This window comes from Meriones unguiculatus, chromosome 8 (assembly GCF_030254825.1).
Source record: "Meriones unguiculatus strain TT.TT164.6M chromosome 8, Bangor_MerUng_6.1, whole genome shotgun sequence".
In the NCBI taxonomy this organism is placed as follows: Eukaryota; Metazoa; Chordata; class Mammalia; order Rodentia; family Muridae; genus Meriones; species Meriones unguiculatus.
In genome coordinates this window covers 120,550,304-120,568,461 of record NC_083356.1, presented here as the reverse complement: position 1 = coordinate 120,568,461, position 18,158 = coordinate 120,550,304, and the positions used below count along the sequence as shown (strand labels likewise).

The 18,158-nt window shown below is 46.2% G+C and overlaps 1 protein-coding gene across 4 annotated transcripts in view; it reads left to right on the top strand.

Annotated features, from left to right (window-relative positions):
- The window catches only part of Itga6 (integrin subunit alpha 6), a 65,266-nt gene that overhangs the window by 24,362 nt on the left and 22,746 nt on the right, over positions 1-18,158 (top strand). For 3 of the 4 annotated variants that reach the window (XM_021660310.2, XM_060390458.1, XM_021660311.2), the window contains exons 2-9: positions 4,071-4,195; positions 5,920-5,999; positions 7,170-7,425; positions 9,486-9,617; positions 12,493-12,703; positions 13,301-13,494; positions 13,612-13,700; positions 14,568-14,686. In XM_021660310.2, the coding sequence (XP_021515985.1) occupies positions 4,071-4,195; positions 5,920-5,999; positions 7,170-7,425; positions 9,486-9,617; positions 12,493-12,703; positions 13,301-13,494; positions 13,612-13,700; positions 14,568-14,686 (1,206 nt within the window). Of the gene's footprint in view, positions 1-4,070; positions 4,196-5,919; positions 6,000-7,169; positions 7,426-9,485; positions 9,618-11,335; positions 11,453-12,492; positions 12,704-13,300; positions 13,495-13,611; positions 13,701-14,567; positions 14,687-18,158 lie in introns of all 4 variants that reach the window. The other variant, XM_060390459.1, reaches the window with a different exon arrangement.

Here is an 18,158-nt window from a genome sequence, read left to right as displayed (position 1 = left end):
ACCATGGTAGTGGGGCCTGGGTCCTTCGCCTGCAGTCATGGTCTCCTTTGAAGACCTCAGCTTATGTCTTATTGTGAGTTACTGCCATGCTTTTGGGCATTACCTTTTACTATGACAAAGTTAATTTCTTAACACTAAAGACGATGGCTTTGCAGGTTTTCAGATGCTTTTCCATCTGCCTGTGCCTTGTGTGTGTCTGGTGTCTGCGGAGGTGAGAAGAAGGCTTTGGGTCCTTTGGAACTGGAGTTATGGATGGCTGTGAGCCGCCAAACCGGGTCCTCTAGAAGAACAGCCAGTGCTGTTAACCACTGAGCCATGCCTTCAGCCCTGGAGTCTTGTCTTGAAATGTTTTCCAACATGTTGAAATTTTCAGGGAGTTATTCCAGCACAAAGTTAGAACTCGGTGGAAGGTGATCATGGCGGCTCAAGTCTAATCCAGCCCTGGGAGGCCGAGGGAAGAAGATGGTGAATTAGGAAAATCCTGCCTCAAATGTCCTGCACCCCGTCCCGGGAAAATAACTAAACTCGGTAGAAAGTAGCTGTCTGCTGGCCCTGAGGCAGGCAGTTTGAAAAGTGGCTTTTCCTTCTAGCCCTGTATTTGTAGTCTTTCCTTTGGACCTGATACGGAAAAGGTTTTTTGATGCTGTTCTGATAATTTTCACTACTTCCCTCTCTCTCTCTTCAAGGCCTGACTCACTTCCCCACCCCCCACTCCTAGCCTGTCTGTCTCAATGCATAGCTGTTGCTATAGTTCCGGCTCCTGCTTAAGAGTGTGGTGGAGCACGCCTTTAATCCGGGGAGGCAGAAGCAGGTGGATCTCTGAGTTTGAGGCCAGCCTAGTCTACAGAATGAGTTCCAGGACAGCTAGGACTACAGAGAGAAACCCTGTCTGGAAACACAACAAAACAAAAACAAAGCGTGGAGTGAGAGAGGAAGAGAGAAGAGAGACAGTGACAGCCTAGCCTACAGCCCTAGCTAGTCCTTGGAGCTGACCTGGTCATCACAGTGCTGCCTGGAAGAGCAACGGGTTCTCACCGAACCGCCTGGGCAGTCCAGGGCCCAGCCCTTACTGAGAGGGACTGGGAGAAAGCTTGGGGATTTACATAAAACCCAGATTTTGGCACGAGTTGAGAGTTTGCTTGGAACTGGCTATCTGACACTCACAGGCACCTGGCAGCTCAAGAACCGGCGCGTGCTTAGCCTTGACCTACACTGTGACCTGAAATGACTTGGATTAGAAGTAGACGGTTGTCCCCTGGTGTCGCTGTTTGCACACTCGTCTAGTTTTGCTCATTTATTTGTTCTTCACAGACCTACCTAGGCTAATGGACTGTGACCTTCTACGCTTAAGGCCGACTCCAAGTGAGATAAAGAGCCTTTTTGCTAACTTCCGAACCAGACAGGGCGACTGTGAAATTGAAGCTCCCGCGGCTGCGGAGTGTTGGGGTGACCTACTCCTCCATTCCTGGGACCTGCCTTGTACTGGAGGAGCGCAGGGACACCGAGTAGTGCAGCGGGCGCCCTCTGCCGGCGGGCGCTCCTCCTGCAGCCTCCCAGAGATCCACCGAGGGCAGCCCCGTGCGCCTAGCATCCCTCCCGGGATGCATCACGTGAGTGTATGCCTGATGTGTGCAGATGCCGGTGGAGGGCAGAAAACGGCTCTGGATGCCCTGGAGCTGGAGTGACCGGCATTAGACTTTGTGGCAGACCCTGAGCGCTGCTCTTCAAGAACACGTAACGCACTAACTACTGAGCCACCTCTCCAGCCTCTCCATTTTCATGATGCAGGAAGTCTTGGAGTAGGAACCCAGAAAGGCTCAAGAGATGGCTGTATTCTGAGGCTCTGTGGCTCTCATCTGATACTGCTCCCCTGACTCAGAATTCTCACCAGCCTTTCCCTGTCTTCAAACTATGCTGCCACATCCCCAGACTCCACTCTCCTGCAGTGGCTTGCTTCTAGCCCAGCCATCCTCAACCTGCGGGTCATGACCCCCTCCAAGGGTCAAATGACCCTTTCACAAGGGTCGCATTTCAGATATCCCGTACATCAGCCATTTACACTTATGACTCATAAAGGTAGCAAAATTCCCACTTTATGAAGTACTAGTTATGAAGTAGCAAAGACATTTTTATGGTGGTGGTGGTGGGGTCATGTGGAACTGTTTTAAAGGGTCACAGCATGAGGAAGGTTGAGAACCACTACTTTAGCTGCTTCCCTGGAAGCAAAGCCAGCTTTGCTTGTTGGGCTGCTGTCATTTCCTGGTGACACTCCCTCCACAAAGCTCCTGCTTTCTTGATGCCTCTGCCCCCCATGTCCTTTTACAGATCAGGTGCTCTGACACTGTATTTTTAAGAGGTGGAAACCATCTAGGAGGCCATTCCTTAGGCATCCCGAGGACTGCATTTGTTGAACTAGTGTAAGTGGCTGAGGAGGAGTGGGGTCAAACAAGCAGCCTGCCGCGCTCAGCAGCCTCCTTGGGTGTGCGTAAGAGGAAGCGCTTGGAGAGGAGGAGAGCCAGCTCTGAGCTGCCCTTCGGAGCCTCCTCTTGGCTGTGGGTTATCTTTACCCTCAGGCCACAGTTGGGCCTGCGTTCTTTCTCTGCCTGTTGGGAGTCAGTCTTAAATCCGCCAACGCACACAGCAGGGCGTTTCATTTCAGGGTGTCATTGGTTATAATCGGTTGGCTCTTTCCGCCCAGATTTAAACGTGTTAGCTGTTGAGTTTTGTTTCTTGGCTAGCGTTCTGCGGGGACAGAGAGACTGTTTCTGGGTGGTTCTTGTCCTGGCTGGCACCTAGCTGTGAGCCCCAACGGCTTCCTAATTAACCTCTGTCACATCAGTAGGTGTGGCTCCTCAGCTTTCCTTTGTGCCCCTGGCTCAGCCCCCAAATGTGCCAAGCATCTAAAGCACTCAGTGCACAGTCTAGGCCATCTCATCTCTCAGGTATTGGGGCGCTCCTGGGAACGGGGACAGCGACACTCAGATAGGTGCATGGGGGGCCTATGCAGAGCCCGGGGACAACTGCTCCCCTAAGTCTCCACTTGAGTTCTGGGTCTTGGTGGAGGATAGACTTGGAGGTAGAAGCTGGCATGGTAACGGCCTGGGGCTGGGGTGGGGTTTCTGGGAGAAAGGGCAGCCACTTGTCCTCACAGCAGGAAGGCACCACTGTTTCTCCTGGTTGTATGGTTGGTTCACTCCTCCTTTAGTGGAACTGTCCCAGCAAGGAGGAGGTAGCAATGGTCAGATGGTGCTTGTTTCTTTCACACAGAGGGTTGGGTGTTTGTCTTCTGTACTGATTGTTCCTTAGTCAAGCCCACCCCAACCCTCACCCTCACCCTAAGCCGATGGTGAGCTAGCTCCTCTGCCGGTGAAATAACGGAGCTTTGAGGATCCCGAGTTTGCCTTAGGAGCCACTCCTCAGGGGAAATCTGGGGTGGGAGAGGAGAATAGATTTCACCGGAAACTGGCATTGCATCCCATGTGTTTTGTAGGAGATTGAGTGGGACAAGACATCAAACATTGCACTTTAAATAAATACACTTACCCCTTATCAGTTACATCCTCAATAAAGCCGAAGAGGGGGGGGGGGCAAGGGAGACAGGCTGCAGTCTGTGAGAACTGTATTCTGAATCTGTAGGTAAACTGCTGCTAAGAAAGGTGTGGTCCAGTGGGGGCGGGGTTTCCAGTGTTGGAAACTGACATGGGCCCACGAGATGGCTCACAGTGGCTGCTTCCCACCCAGAGTTGGAAGTGCGAATTGTACTGTTGAGTCTCCTGTTTTGTGAGAGTTCTCTGAAGGTACGTACCAGAATTGCTCCCAGCTAGCTACCACTGCCAATTCTGAGAGAGACAGGCTCACTCGTTCTCCCTTTTGCGTGTCCGTCATTCCACCTCAGGGGGAGGCCTGTGCCGTGAGAGCATGGGGGCCTCCACCTTTGCTCTCGCCTGCGGCCTCGGAGGAATAAGAGGGCTGCTTGGCAGAGAGTAACTGGTGCCCGCAGCTCTGGGTCCTGGCTAGGCGGGTAAATACCTCATAGTCAAGTCCTTAAATTCTTTCTGTTCTATCGCCAGGTTGCTTGTGGGGGCGCCTCGGGCAGAAGCACTTCCAATGCAGAGGGCGAACAGAACAGGGGGCCTGTACAGCTGTGACATCACCTCTCGGGGACCTTGCACACGGATTGAATTTGATAACGATGGTGCGTTCTGCCCCCCGCTGTGTATCGGGCCAGCCTGCCTGTACCATGCTTCCCCTGCCACGAGCAAGGGCACGAGATACGGACATTTATTCCTGCAGAGAAGGAACGCTCTTAATTTTGTCAGTCTTGACTTTTTTTTCTTTCTTTTTTGTTTGTCCTAAAAATACTTTCTAAATCACACCGAAGCGGGCCAATTTGCTGCCTCTGTTTAAGCCCAGTTTAACTAAAATGGTGTGTGTATGTTGCCACCTAGTGGCGTGTTGAGACTGTTGCAAAATTGTTGAATGCACCTATCAAGCAGTCAAAACATTACCTGCCGTTAAAATAGTGGGGAGAAACACTCTTTTGTCTACTCTTTATTATTTATTTATATTATTATATACTATTTATTTTATTCAAGTATTCATTGAGTTTGTTCTTGTGATGTCGTTGCCCTGTGCATCCTAATCAAGCGTCACCTCTGGCCGTGGAGAATTTTTAAGCATGAGAATACTCTAAAATGAGAACTGATCAGCATGAATAAACTCTTCCCAAAAGGCTGTGACACATGAATTGATGAGTAAGCGTGGCAGTCAAAACCATTTTCAGGAAACTTCAGGAGGGGCCAGTATTAGAAGTACATACACTTATCAAGTGTAATGTGTCACTGTTCTAACAAAGAGTCTTCTAAACACCAGGCTCGTACCCAGCTAAAGCTGCTGTTTCTCAAAGACAGGCTTATTTCCCATCTGTTTGTTTGTTTGCTTATTCTTGGTTTTTTTGAGACAGGCTTTCTCTGTGTATCCTTGGCTGTCCCGGACTCGATTTGTAGACCAAGCTGGCCTTGAACTCACAGAGATCCACCTGCCTCTGCCTCCTGGAGTGCTGGGATTACAGGCATGAGCCATATATGTCACCAGCTAATTTACATGCTTTCCTGTAGATTGGACAGAGCCATTAGTGTCACAAGAAGCTTGCAAAACACCAGAGTTGTTATTGGCCTAAGTAGATATGCAGGCTCGGACTCACACTCTCATCTGTATCCATACTGATTAGGAAATACTACGGACTTACTGCAGAAAACTTATAAATACACAGATATATAGATATAGAGTCTATATACCTCTATCTATAAATGAAGAATCCCAGTACCTGGAGAGACAGAGGCAGGTGGATCTCTGTGAGTTTGAGGCCAGCTTGGTCTACAAAGTGAGTCCAGGACAGCCAAAGCTACACAGAGAAACCCTGTCTCAAATAAAATAAAGTAAAACAAAGAAAAAAAGGCAGAATGTCACTAATCTTAGTATCTAAACAGCACTTTAATGTTTTGATTCTCATTAAGGAAAGCAAAAATACAGATTTTATAGTAGATTTAAATTGATAATGAATTGAGTACATGGTGATATTTCTGTACTTTCTCTCTCTCTTCCTGTCTCCATCTAGGAAGAGTTCACGTTGTTTCTATACAAACTTGAGGCGTGAACGGAGCAGCTGTTTTTACAATGCTTCGTCAGAGTTACAGCATTTTCAAATGTCTTATGTGTAGAAATTTTATGAAAGATTCACTCAACTCTTTCTCTGTGTCCTTGAGATAAGAAATCAGTGTCCTATATTAACTGAGTTTCCTCAGTATCTGGGCTTGGAGTCCAGGAAGTTTGAAAACAGCTTCTTACGGTTTTGTTAACCTGTTAATTTGTATAGTTTTTCAGTCAATCCTGTACTAACTGGCCATGTTGCCTCTGCAGCTGATCCTATGTCAGAAAGCAAGGAAGACCAGTGGATGGGAGTCACTGTCCAGAGTCAAGGTCCAGGCGGCAAAGTGGTGGTAAGTGTAGAAAGGCGCATCCTCCTCAGTGTTGGCTGATTATGGGCTCACAGCAGTGGACACAAAAGAGGCAACATCCTGCCTCCATTTACCCTTGAGCAACAAACACCATGTTCCAACACATGTCCTGGTGCCAAGAACAAGCCAAAGCCTGATGCCTGATAGACTGTGGATTGGTTGTGAAGCCTGTGTGTCTTTAGAACATCCAGATCCAAAGAACTTAATAAATAAACATTTTCTGAATATCCCTAAAACTAGCTGCTGATCTGTTGCCTGGCCTTTGTAATCATTGCTATTACAGCTGCTCTTCAGACAAAAACAAACAAACAAATGAAAGCAAAGCCAAACTAGACAGTTTCTACCCTAGGAAGTTTTTAATAGACAAAATTATCTTTTGTCTATAAAAAATTAGTTTTATAGACAAAGTTATTGCAAACCACGGGAATGACTGTGGACAAAGACACCAGTTTTACTCTCGTTTACCATGCCTCTTCAGCTAGAAGACAGCTCACTGGGCAGACTGGCCTGGAGGCACTTCAGTTTAGAATATGGCGCTCTTTCTGTCTCTTCCACAATCTGGTTGCTACAATAAAATTTGTGCAGATGCTTGAGAAAAAGGAGGATCTTAGTGAACACTTACACAGTATGTAAAATGGGCCTAGGTGTACTGTCCTCAGGCCCCCAGACTAGGCTACATGGAAGGAGGTCATGAAGACCCTGTAGAAAACGGAGACTATGCTGTCTTTCTTGATAGGGTAATTCTACCTTTTAGTGACAGGGAATAGTCTGAGTGCACTCACTGCAAGAGATGGGACTGGTAGGAAGAAAATGTCTTTGCTTTAGCTGTGTTTGCTTTATCTCCTAAGAAAATATGTCCCTGCTTCTGTCTAGGACATAGTTATTTGCAGCTACTAGAGCCCATTAAATTAAGAAAATGCAGTGAGTTGGTGTTGCCTTTGTCTATGTGACAGGTGAATTTACAGGTGAATTGCCTGTGGAATGGGGCTTTGTCTTGGTGATGGGTGGGGGAGTGGGAGGCTTGGTTTGCTTTGGGATCCTCTCCCAGGATGGAGACACATTTAATCATCCTCTTTAGATGATGGTTAAACCTCTTTATTATTGCTGAGTGCCCCAGTTCTGTGACGTTTTACCACTGCCACTTGTCTGCAGACGTGTGCACACAGATATGAGAAAAGGCAGCACGTTAACACAAAGCAGGAGTCCAGGGACATCTTCGGAAGGTGTTATGTCCTGAGCCAGAATCTCAAGATTGAAGATGATATGGATGGAGGCGACTGGAGTTTCTGTGACGGCCGATTGAGAGGCCACGAAAAATTCGGTTCCTGTCAGCAAGGGGTAGCAGCTACTTTCACTAAAGACTTTCACTACATTGTGTTCGGAGCTCCGGGTACTTACAACTGGAAAGGTACGACCTCTCTGTTTACAAGAACACGTTAGAATGTCAACAAAGTTTCTACAGGATGCCGCAGGCACAGTTTAGTGCCTTTAAATGGGCTGAAAGGTGTTTCTTTGTTAAAGGGAGTGGGATGTTAAAATTTGTACTGTGAATTTTAACAGCAATGCAAATATTTTAGGGTTGAGGCTTTTCCTTCTGCTGGTGTTTTTAATTACTGGAAGTGGTTAATTTTTTTTTCCTCTAAGAATATAATAATTGCCGGATGTGGTGTTGTATTCCTGTCATCCCAGTACTCAGGAGGTAGAAGCAGGCAGATTTTTGTGAGTTCGAGGCCAGCCAGGTCTAGAAAGCAAATCCAGGACAGCCAAGGCTACACAGAGAAACCCTGTCTCGAAAAACCAAAATAATAATAATGATAAATAGGATTTGTTTTTCTGTCTTGTATTTGTTAATTAAAGGTGAAAGTGTTCATTTAATGGGGTGATGTGAACACCGAGTTGAAGTAAAGAGCTCTGCTAACATGGGCGTTCCATTGTGTGTTATTGTGGAAAGGCATCTTCCACCGATAACGCGGTGAGCTGAGAGAGCAGGTGACTGCCAGGTGCGGCATTCTGAGGCAAGAATTGGAGGCAGTCTGAGGGTTGGGTTGGTTAGCAGCGAGATACTGTGCTGAGAAAAGGAGACACTGGGAAGGAGGAAGGAAAATGACCCACATTTTGTGACCAGATGAATCTGGTCAATTTCTTTAATAAACATCAGTTTCTCTGAAACTGTGTATAGGAGGTAGATAGCAAACTGCTATATCGAAATAAAGATAAATTATAATATTTGTACAAGCCAGGATGAGATTACCACGTTGAAGGTTGAGGCATGAAAGCCAAAAGTGCAAGGCTAGCCTCGGTACTTTATAAAGATCTTGTCTCAGACTAAAGCATTGTGCTGGGGGTGGAGGGAGCAGGAGGTGGCCCAGTGCTTGCAGAGAGCCCAGGTGTGGTTTCCGGCTCACAACTGCCTGTAACTCCACCTCCAGGGAATCCAGCACCCTCTCCTGGACTCTGCTGACACTTTGTGTGTGTGTGTGTGTGTGTGTGTGTGTGTGTGCGCATGCATACACACATACACACACACACACACAATTAAAAAAAAACTCTATTAAAACAATGTAATTTTGAAAAGAGCAGGGGTGTAGCCTGGTATATAAGGTTTGCCTCAAATGTGTAAAGTCCTGGCCTTAATCACTCTCCAGTGTCTCACACACACACACACACACACACACATCCCTAGTTTCAACTGTGATTGAAAATGGTTCTTGAGATCCCTGTGGGTCATTCCTTTTGACACTGGGAAGTTATTTCCTTTGCCCACACTTACATCTCTGACAGAACTTCTCATATAACCAAACCCATTTGACCTCGCTGAAAGAACATTTTGTATTTAGAAAGAGTTTTATTTTGGCAGTTGCAGAGGCCATTATATTATAAAACAGAACAGTAAAAACACTCACCAGTCAGGTCCATTTTAATTCATGGAAAATATATCTTGTGACTTACCAACACTGACTTAAAATGTCACTTTTAAAAGGTCATATTGTGATTTGGGTTTCAGTCCGCCGAAGTGTTTTAAAGAATTAGGGAATTTTTGAAAAGATGAAATTTTCATTAAAGCAGTTTGAAGAGATGGATATATTAGTTTCACTTTACAGAAAGAGAAACTTGATAGGGAATTATGGAAAACAGTAATCGTTTATTTCATGTTCATGTCATTCAAATTTAGTTTTCTGTAGATTTTTGTGACTAAACAAACATTCCATTGTCCATCTAACCTTCCAAAGGAGAGTTCATTAGAATTCATGGGTGATTTCTAAGATTCCTAGAACAAATTCTTATCACATAAAAACTCAGAAAACCATGTTGAACAATCTTAAACATCACCTCTCTCATCTCTGTCTCTCCTTCCAAATTTCTTTTCTCTTTCCTTGATACAAGGACGTTTAGAACCATCTGTTTCGTTTTGTTTCATCTTTGTTTTATTTTGTTGTTGTTGTTGTTTTTTCCATTCCATCCCTTCAGGGATCGTCCGTGTAGAGCAAAAGAATAACACTTTTTTTGACATGAACATCTTTGAAGACGGGCCCTATGAGGTTGGCGGAGAGACGGACCATGATGAAAGCCTCGTGCCCGTTCCTGCCAACAGTTATCTAGGTAGGCGCGAGCAGAGATACCGTGCCTGCCTTCTCAGGCACTGTGGGAGGCTCCTCCCGAGGGCCCACAGGCTGAGATAGGCCAGGTGGGAGCCAGGGGCCTCTCAGCATTTGCCTCAGCTTGATACACACGGAGATGTGAAAGCAGGCCGCCTGCAGGCGAACTCCTCTGGCCTGAGCTTCTGCAGAGTGGGGCAGAATCTGCCATTACCCCAAAATCATGCCCCCTCTCGTCAAGGAGCTGTGTCCTGTGAGCTGATGTCAGCCTGCATAGCCTGCAGCGGGCCCTTTGTGAAGCCATGAGGAAGCGTCCGGATGTTCGGAGCGGACCTTCGCCTCCTTCGTTCAGGGCCTCTTTTAGACACTTAAGAGCTCTGCTCACAAAGTTACTTTTAAGTGGTGGGTCGGGACTTTGGGGTCCTTCTTTGGTGATTGCCGCTCTCGAAGGCCTGGCCCTGCGACTGGATCGGGGCTCCATGTCAGAGGGCCCAGTGGGCGGCACAGGGCTCCCCAGACGAGGCCAAGCAGGACCCGCTAACGCAGCTTGGAGAACACCCAGACTGGGTCTAAGTGCCAATTCCTTAACTCCCCAGGCTTGTTTGCATTACTAATGGTGTCCTAAATTATTCCTGCGCATTATGGTAATTACACAAAGGCTTTTAAAAGCTTTAATTCTTGGTGCGAGTTGACATAAAGAATAATTACTGTACATTTCTTGGAAAAAAATGTAAAAAATCTTCTAAACCTACAGAGTAACCTATTTTTAAAAAAACGGTGGGGGTGGGCTGCACACACACACACACTAGAGGTTTCACTGGAACAATGGAAGGTTTAAAAAAAGGTGGGGAAGCAGGTGTGGGTGAGCAAATAGTTCTAAACAGGCTAGAGGAAACGTACGTGTGACTTATTCTAGTTGTGTGAAGATATACATGGACAGTGCTGTTTATTAAAAGAAAAGAAAGAAGCCCTTTTCAATTCAGACGCCATTCCCAAGCCCACACAAGCTTGGTAAGAGCTCGGGGAAGAGAGCATTTATAGCAGCTGCTTATTAAACAGCTGTTGTGCTGTGTGCAGTGCTGTGCGTGCGTCGCCAGCTCTCCCTGCGTGTACCGAGGAAGCTTCACTCGATAGCTCAAGTTCACACTGTTAATAATTCCCCAACCAAGGCATGATGGGTCTGGGCAGAGCCCGGGTGCATGGGGTCTGATAGTATCCTGGCTGGACAAGGCAGGATCTCTGGGCAAGGACCTTCAAGGAAAACAGCAGCAAACCAGTGTTTTCCCTGGGCACATATCAGCTAGCCGAGTCTCTTTTTTTATACTCGCTATTTAGGGGTTATTTTATGATGGGGTTGTGTTTAATATTAACTGTTTGGTCTCTCAGATGCCCCTGGGGTTTATAAATACAGCTGTTGGTAGAACACAGGGAGATGTGAATGTGTTTTCTTTTTTTTTTTTTGCTTTTGTTTGTTTGTTTTTTTCAAACACCTCTGCCAATTTCCAAAAGGGTCTCCTCCAAAGCCCATGTCCCAGAAAGAAGTCAGGTGTGTTGTTACATGCTGCTGGTCAGTGTCCTGAGGCTCTCATTTTAAAAGGTCGGTGGGTGCGGGGTATAATGACCCGCCGAGCCTGTGGGAGCTAGCAAGGGTTGCCGCAGTTCGGCCTCTTACCAAGTGTAATCGCTTTTCTTCCATCTCTCCTGTCCCACGCACGCATCCAGGCCTGCTGTTTTTGACCAGCATTTCCTATACCGATCCCGATCAGTTTGTTTATAAAACACGGCCTCCCAGGGAGCGGCCTGACACGTTCCCCGATGTGATGATGAATAGCTACCTAGGTTTGTGGCCTCTCCAATGACAAATAAATTGCCTTGGTCATGGTCATTTTTAAAAAAAAAAATTTTTTTTTGATCCATACAGAGCATAAATCTTATTTTCTATCTCATTTCAAGTGAAACACATACAAAAAGCATGCCATGGTTGAGCTCAGCTGCCAGACGCTTTTCAGCACTGGGTTCAATTAGATCGCCTTGCTGTAATCTTGGGGCTCATCATATTTTTCAGTTCACCTCACAATTTGAGAACCACAACAGTAGTGCTGACGCTTCTTATAAACAGAACCCCAAAAAAGGGGGAACTCTGCGCCTGCCTCTTTTAGAGAGAGAGAAGTTTAGGCGATGGATACTTTTCTAGCAAATTCTGTCTGTCGCCCAGAGTGCTGCTCCGTGCCTTATAATTGGATGTCCCAATATTGCCCACTCTCTGAGCAGCATGTAGCTGACCCAAGCCTGACAGCTGACTCACCTCTGTTGTTGATGTGAGGTTCTCAAATGGCTGAATCACCACGCATGGTTCTGTTTGCATGTTTGTGTCTGAGAACTGAGTTGGTCCAAAGTGACAAGAGATGCTACCTGGGTTGTGTTAGCAGTGCTGACATTTGTTCTTGCCTGATTGCCTACTAGACTGACAGGAATAGACGCTGTTCGTGTAAACCACGGTCAGCGCCGAGCCCTGTAACTGACACTTGGTGAGCATTCCCAGGGGACGTCAATATCCAGCCCGCTCTTCCTTTTAATATCATATCAGAACAGGATGTGAATTGGTTCTTAAGAAGTGTGACTACTTCGTAATTCAAGTCACACACATGCTAAAAAGCATGAAACTGTTCTGTAAGAAGTCTTGATGTCCATAGAAAGAAGCAAAACAGCCGCCAAGTCCCTTAGCACCGTGACTCCTATGGTAAACGAGAAAGCAGGTGGGAGGGCCGGGAGGAGAGCAGGGTGGGGATGCGGAGGGAAAGGTAATAGTGGAATCTGCCACTTGAGTGTCACCCTCGCAGTTCAGGGTTGATGCGAGAGACTGTATGTTGTTTCTCCAGGCTTTTCGTTGGACTCGGGGAAGGGTATTGTTTCTAAAGATGACATCACTTTTGTATCTGGTGCCCCAAGAGCCAATCACAGCGGGGCTGTGGTTTTGCTCAAAAGAGACATGAAGTCTGCACATCTTCTCCCCGAGTATATATTTGATGGAGAGGGCCTGGCTTCCTCCTTTGGCTATGACGTGGCCGTGGTGGACCTCAACGCAGATGGGTAAGCGCGTTTATGTAGCCACTGTTGCTGCTGACTGGCTTCTGTGGGAATTGAGGCTAGCCGATTAAAAACTATGTTTACCGTCCCATCCCACCCTCGTCCTTCATGACAGCTGAGATTTGTTATCCTCCCAGCGGCACAGGGGTACCTTGAGTTTGGGGATCGTAGTTTCTTGAGAATTTAAATTTGGGGGAAAAAATCACTCAGAAGATGGCATTAGCTACACGACTGTACAGTGGTTTCTTGGTTGGGGGCTGGGTTTTGGGGAACTGTTGGGGCATCCAGGGTGTCTGACATCAAGTGGGACAAGCCCATACCCGGAGGACTCAGCTCTTGGTGCCTGCTAGAAATGGTAACGGAACAGCAGGGCCTTGTTGGAAGTCCTGTACCGTTCTCTGACTCGAGAAACTGCCTTTGAGTTGCCACTTTGGCTGTTTTCCCTGGTTTCTCACTCCTATTGAGTGTTTTCATTGATGAGGTGTAAGTCCTTGGTTTGAGGCCCTGTCTATCGCGTTTGTGTGTTCTGGGAGCCATTTCCCTAAGCCCGTTGGCATCTCAGGCCGCGGTTCCCAGCTCTTCTCTTTGCTCTGTGTTCAGGTGGCAAGACATCGTTATCGGAGCCCCGCAGTATTTTGACAGAGACGGGGAAGTTGGGGGCGCGGTGTACGTCTACATCAACCAGCAAGGCAGATGGCGCAACGTGAAGCCAGTGCGCCTCAACGGGACCAAAGATTCCATGTTCGGGATTGCGGTAAAGAGTATCGGCGACATCAATCAAGATGGCTATCCAGGTGGGTAACAGATTGTGAAACGGTCACCATCCCTAGACCAGCTGGTCAGGTAACTAGTGAGACGCTGGAGTATTTCGTAAATGATAACTTTTTTTTTTTTAAATGTGATGTCAACAGATATCGCTGTTGGAGCTCCCTACGATGATCTGGGGAAGGTTTTCATCTATCACGGATCCCCAACTGGCATAATTACCAAACCAACACAGGTAACCAAACAACCTCTCTACAATAGTGTCAACTGTGTAGGATTAAGTAAATGTTCGCCCATATTTCAGTTTCAAGTATACAACAGTGTTAGTGTTGGTGTGTGTGTGTGTGTGTGTGTGTGTGACCCAGAAGGACAGAAGGACTGGGGAGGCTAGAGGTGTCAGATCCCCTGGAGCTAGAGTTATAGGTGGTTGTGAGCCCACTGTGGCAGATGCTGGAATTAGCACTAGTGTCCTGGGAGAGCAGTCGGAGTTCCTCACCACTGAGCCGTCTCTCAAACTCAGTGTGCATTAAAGACGGCTTTGACACACTTACACAGACGAAGGGACACAGTGTAACCCAGAGTGACCTGGCTATCCCGAGAGAGGGGGAGGGGTGGCCCGTGCTTCATTGCCCTTGCAGCGTGCTCAGTGCGAAAGTGCAAGACTGTAATTGACACAGAGAATTCAGACACTGAAATGTCTAACTGGTTTTGAAAATAAGACTTTTTTTGGGGGGGAGCGGAGGACAGTTAGATTTGGTTTTAAACTACACTGACTGCCTTCATAAATATAAACTAGGCTTCATCCTTTGGAATACAGTGTGAATCAGATGGCTTTCATGAAACAAAATGTACAAAGTACTAGATACTGTGCCTTTATAATGTAACGTAATTTGTTTGTAAGTGAACTGAATCTTTTGCTCAGAATAAACTTTTTCTCTTATTTCCTTTTTCACTGCTTGTGGTGACAGGGATCTCAGCCGCGCTTTGTTTGTGCCGAGGGAGGGCTGTGCCGACCCTTGAGTGCTTTTGTGCTTTTCTGAAAGGGTAGCTAGCCAGCTCCGTTACTGGCCCAGCGTTCATCCTAACAGCCTGTGTGTTCCAGGTCCTTGAGGGTACCTCGCCTTACTTTGGATATTCGATCGCTGGGAACATGGACCTGGATAGGAACTCCTACCCTGACGTTGCTGTCGGCTCCCTCTCAGACTCAGTGACCATTTTCAGGTGTGTGCTGTGTTTCACTTAGAAACAAGCTTCAAAATGATCTTACATTAACTAATGTTTTGGGTTTCTTTTTTTTGGGGGGGGGAAACGCTTGTATGAATTTGAACATTTTTTTTTCTTTTGATGGGGTATAATAATAGATGATGATAATTATATAAAATTTTGCTAATACTGAACTAATTGGCGGTAAAAATGTGTCAGAATTAATGGAAAGTTCTGCTTCCTAGGTACGTCTTCAAAACCTATTTTTGAGAGGCTTGGGGAGATGGCTCAGGGCATCCAGGCACTTGCTTGGCAGTGCTGGGCAGGGGTGGTGGCCCTCCTGTAATTCCAGCCCTGGAAGGGATTCCTGAAGCCAGCCAGCAAGGGAGACCAGCGTTTCCGTGGCTCTGGGTTTACTTGAGAGACTCTGCCTCAATGAATACAGCGGAGGTGGGAGCGTGAGCAAGGAATCTCTGGGTCACTCACAGTCAGTGTTCGTTCTCCACGCACACAGATGCCTACACTAGTACCTACACACAGGCACACATGTATACGAAAAGAAGCGAAGCAGTTTTAAAAAGCAACTTTCCTTCTGATGAAAAAGCAGCACACGGGGCTGAAGAGATGGCTCAGTGGTTAGGAGCACTTGGCTGCTCTTCCAGAGGCCCCGAGTTCCATTCCTGGCAACTACGTGGTGGCTCACAACCATCTATATGGAGATCTGATGCTCTCTTCTGGCATGAAGATAGAGCATTCATATACGTAAAATAAATAAAAATATTAAAAGAAAAAGCAGCCCACATAAAGAAGAAAATCTGTTATTCTTCGTCATACTTTTTCCTTTTGTTTCAATCTGCTTTCCCATCCATTATTAAACTCCAAAAATTGGGTTGTTTTTTTTTTAATGTTTCCTATCTTCTATATCCCATGCGCATACATAAATAGTTCATCATGTACAAATTCATCATGTACATAACCTGCTTTGGTCCATGTGTGGTCTTAGGAGGCTTTGCCCTTCGCACTGAGTATTTTTCTGCGATGAAGGTAACAAGCTGTGGATAAGTGAGTCAGTGTTTTATCCAACCAGCTGCTGTATTGTCGTTGGTAGTCTCAAGGGCCTCCCTTCCCTCCAGCCCACAGTACAGAAAGCAGTGGTAAATTCCCTTGTGTTTGTCACGCTCATGATGACTTCCAGACAGGAAGTTTCCACAGCATGTCTCCCTGATGTGCGTCCCCACAGCCAGCTCCTTACACTGTTTCTGAAAGTGAAGTTGCTGTGCGCCTTTGAAGACTTGGTTCAGCTTCACCCAGAGACCCTCAAAAAGGCTGCAGCCAGGCAAGATGGGCTGCCGATGCCTTGGAGCCTCTTTTGCCATTTCCATCACTCCTGGCAATCACCGTTTTAGAAAGTTTGATTTAAAGGAGAAGAGTCCTGGGGTTTTGTTGTTGTTATTAATGTTAATTCACATTTATAGAAAATCAAGCTCTTAAGTATTCTGGTCTTCCTCAAAATGATGTAATGGGTTTGAGCAGCACTGTTTGTTGTGATTGTTTTTGTTAATTTACATGTATACAGTGTTCTGCCTGCATGTACACCTGCCCGCCAGAAGAGGGCACCAGATCTCATTATAGATGGTCGTGAGGCACCTTGTGGTTGTTGGGAATTGAACTCGGGACCTCTGGAAGAGCAGCCAGTGCTCTTAACCACTGATTATCTCTCTAGCCCTAGCACTGTTATTTTAAGACCAGTAAAAGACCACAGGCCTTGCTGTTCCCTAATCTGGTTTGTAAGAATTTAATGTCTAGCTGGGTGTGCTGCTTATATGCCTGTAACCCCACTACTTGGGAGGTTGAGGCCAGCCTGACTTACATAGTAAATTCCAGGCCAACTAGGGCTACAAGGTTTAAAAATAATATACAAAAATGAGGCCAGCAGGCTGGCTTAGTGGGTCAAGGCAGCTGGCACCGAGCTTGGCAACTTGAGGCCCATCCCTGGGTCCTCTGTGGTGTAGAAGAAGAGAATCAACAGGTACAAGTTGTCCTCTGACCACTACAGGTGTGTCCCAGCATGACTTAATAGTAGCCTGCTGTAAACATGCTGAATTAAATTTTTAAACTGGTGGAAAATATAGGTAGTGTCCAGTTTTTGTTAAAAACAATGTGATAGGGAAGATTGTATATATCCCTATATGATGTTTTTAAAAGAAAAATTAAAGTTCATGGGATATAGGCTAGCAATCACTTGCTTTAATACACATATTTTCAGAAAAGTTGTATCTCTTTATAGTCATTGAGGTTATTTCCTCACAGACTTAACAGTATTAAATACAATGAATCTAATTTTTGTTAGATAAGTGATCTTACCTTTTGATTAATTTGCATTTCTTTGAAGATGAACCATTTGAAAGCCAGGCATGGTACGCATGCCTTTAATCTCGGCACTCAGGAGACAGAGACAACGAGGTCTTTGTGAGTTTGAGGCCAGCCTGGTCTATAGAGTGAGTTCCAGGACAGCCAGGGCTATATAGAGAAACCCTGACTTGAAAGGGAGAGAGAGAGAGAGAGAGAGAGAGAGAGAGAGAGAGAGAGAGAGAGAAAGCGAACCATTTGATTGATTGGGTTTGGGTTTTTTGTTTGCTGTTTTTATTTATTCTGTTTCTAAGACAGGGCCTTGCTCTGTATCCCAGCCTGGCCTGAAACTCAAAACTCTTTCTTCTGCTTCTTCCAAGGTGCTCGCACTAAAGCAGTGTGTCACCACACCCATCTGGTTTTTGTTTCGTTTTGTTTGCTTTTTAAACTAGTTGGCTTTGGAGTCATTTTTAGTTCTTAAAATTACCTTTAGGGAAATGGACAATAAAGTGCAGTGAAACTTCGTGCGGGGGGGCTTGGTGCTACTTTTGCCCTACAGACCTTGGCAAGAGTGCCTGATCAACAGGCAGCTTACGCACCTAAAATATAATCTTCCCCCCAAACCCCCCTGGGAGGAGCCCATCACAGGGCCCTTCTACTGTTGGCGAGACTTGCTGTCACTGTGCTGCTCAGGATGACTTAGAACCCCTTGGCTTAAACAATCCACAGCATGATGGAATTGGAGATCGCTGTGTTAAGTGAAACAAGCCAGGCACAGAAAGACCAAGTGTCACGTGACATCACTCATCCTTGGTATCTAAAAAATCACTGAACTCAACAACAGTTGAGAAATGAATGGTGGTTACCATTGGGGTGGGAGGCTGGGAGGGAGAGGGGGAAGAGAGATAGATTAGTGAGAACTCTTACAGTCAGGAGCTACTGCACAGTACGGTGGGTGATTGGGTCAAGGTGATGTATTGTGTATTTTTAAAAGCTAGGAGGATTTTGAATGTTGCCGCCAGAAAAATGGTTTGTGTTGAAATTAATGTTTATCCTGATTTTGCACATTATACACTGTTTACCAGAGATCACCTGTGTGTGTGTGTGTGTGTGTGTGTGTGTGTGTGTGTGTAAGCAAGCT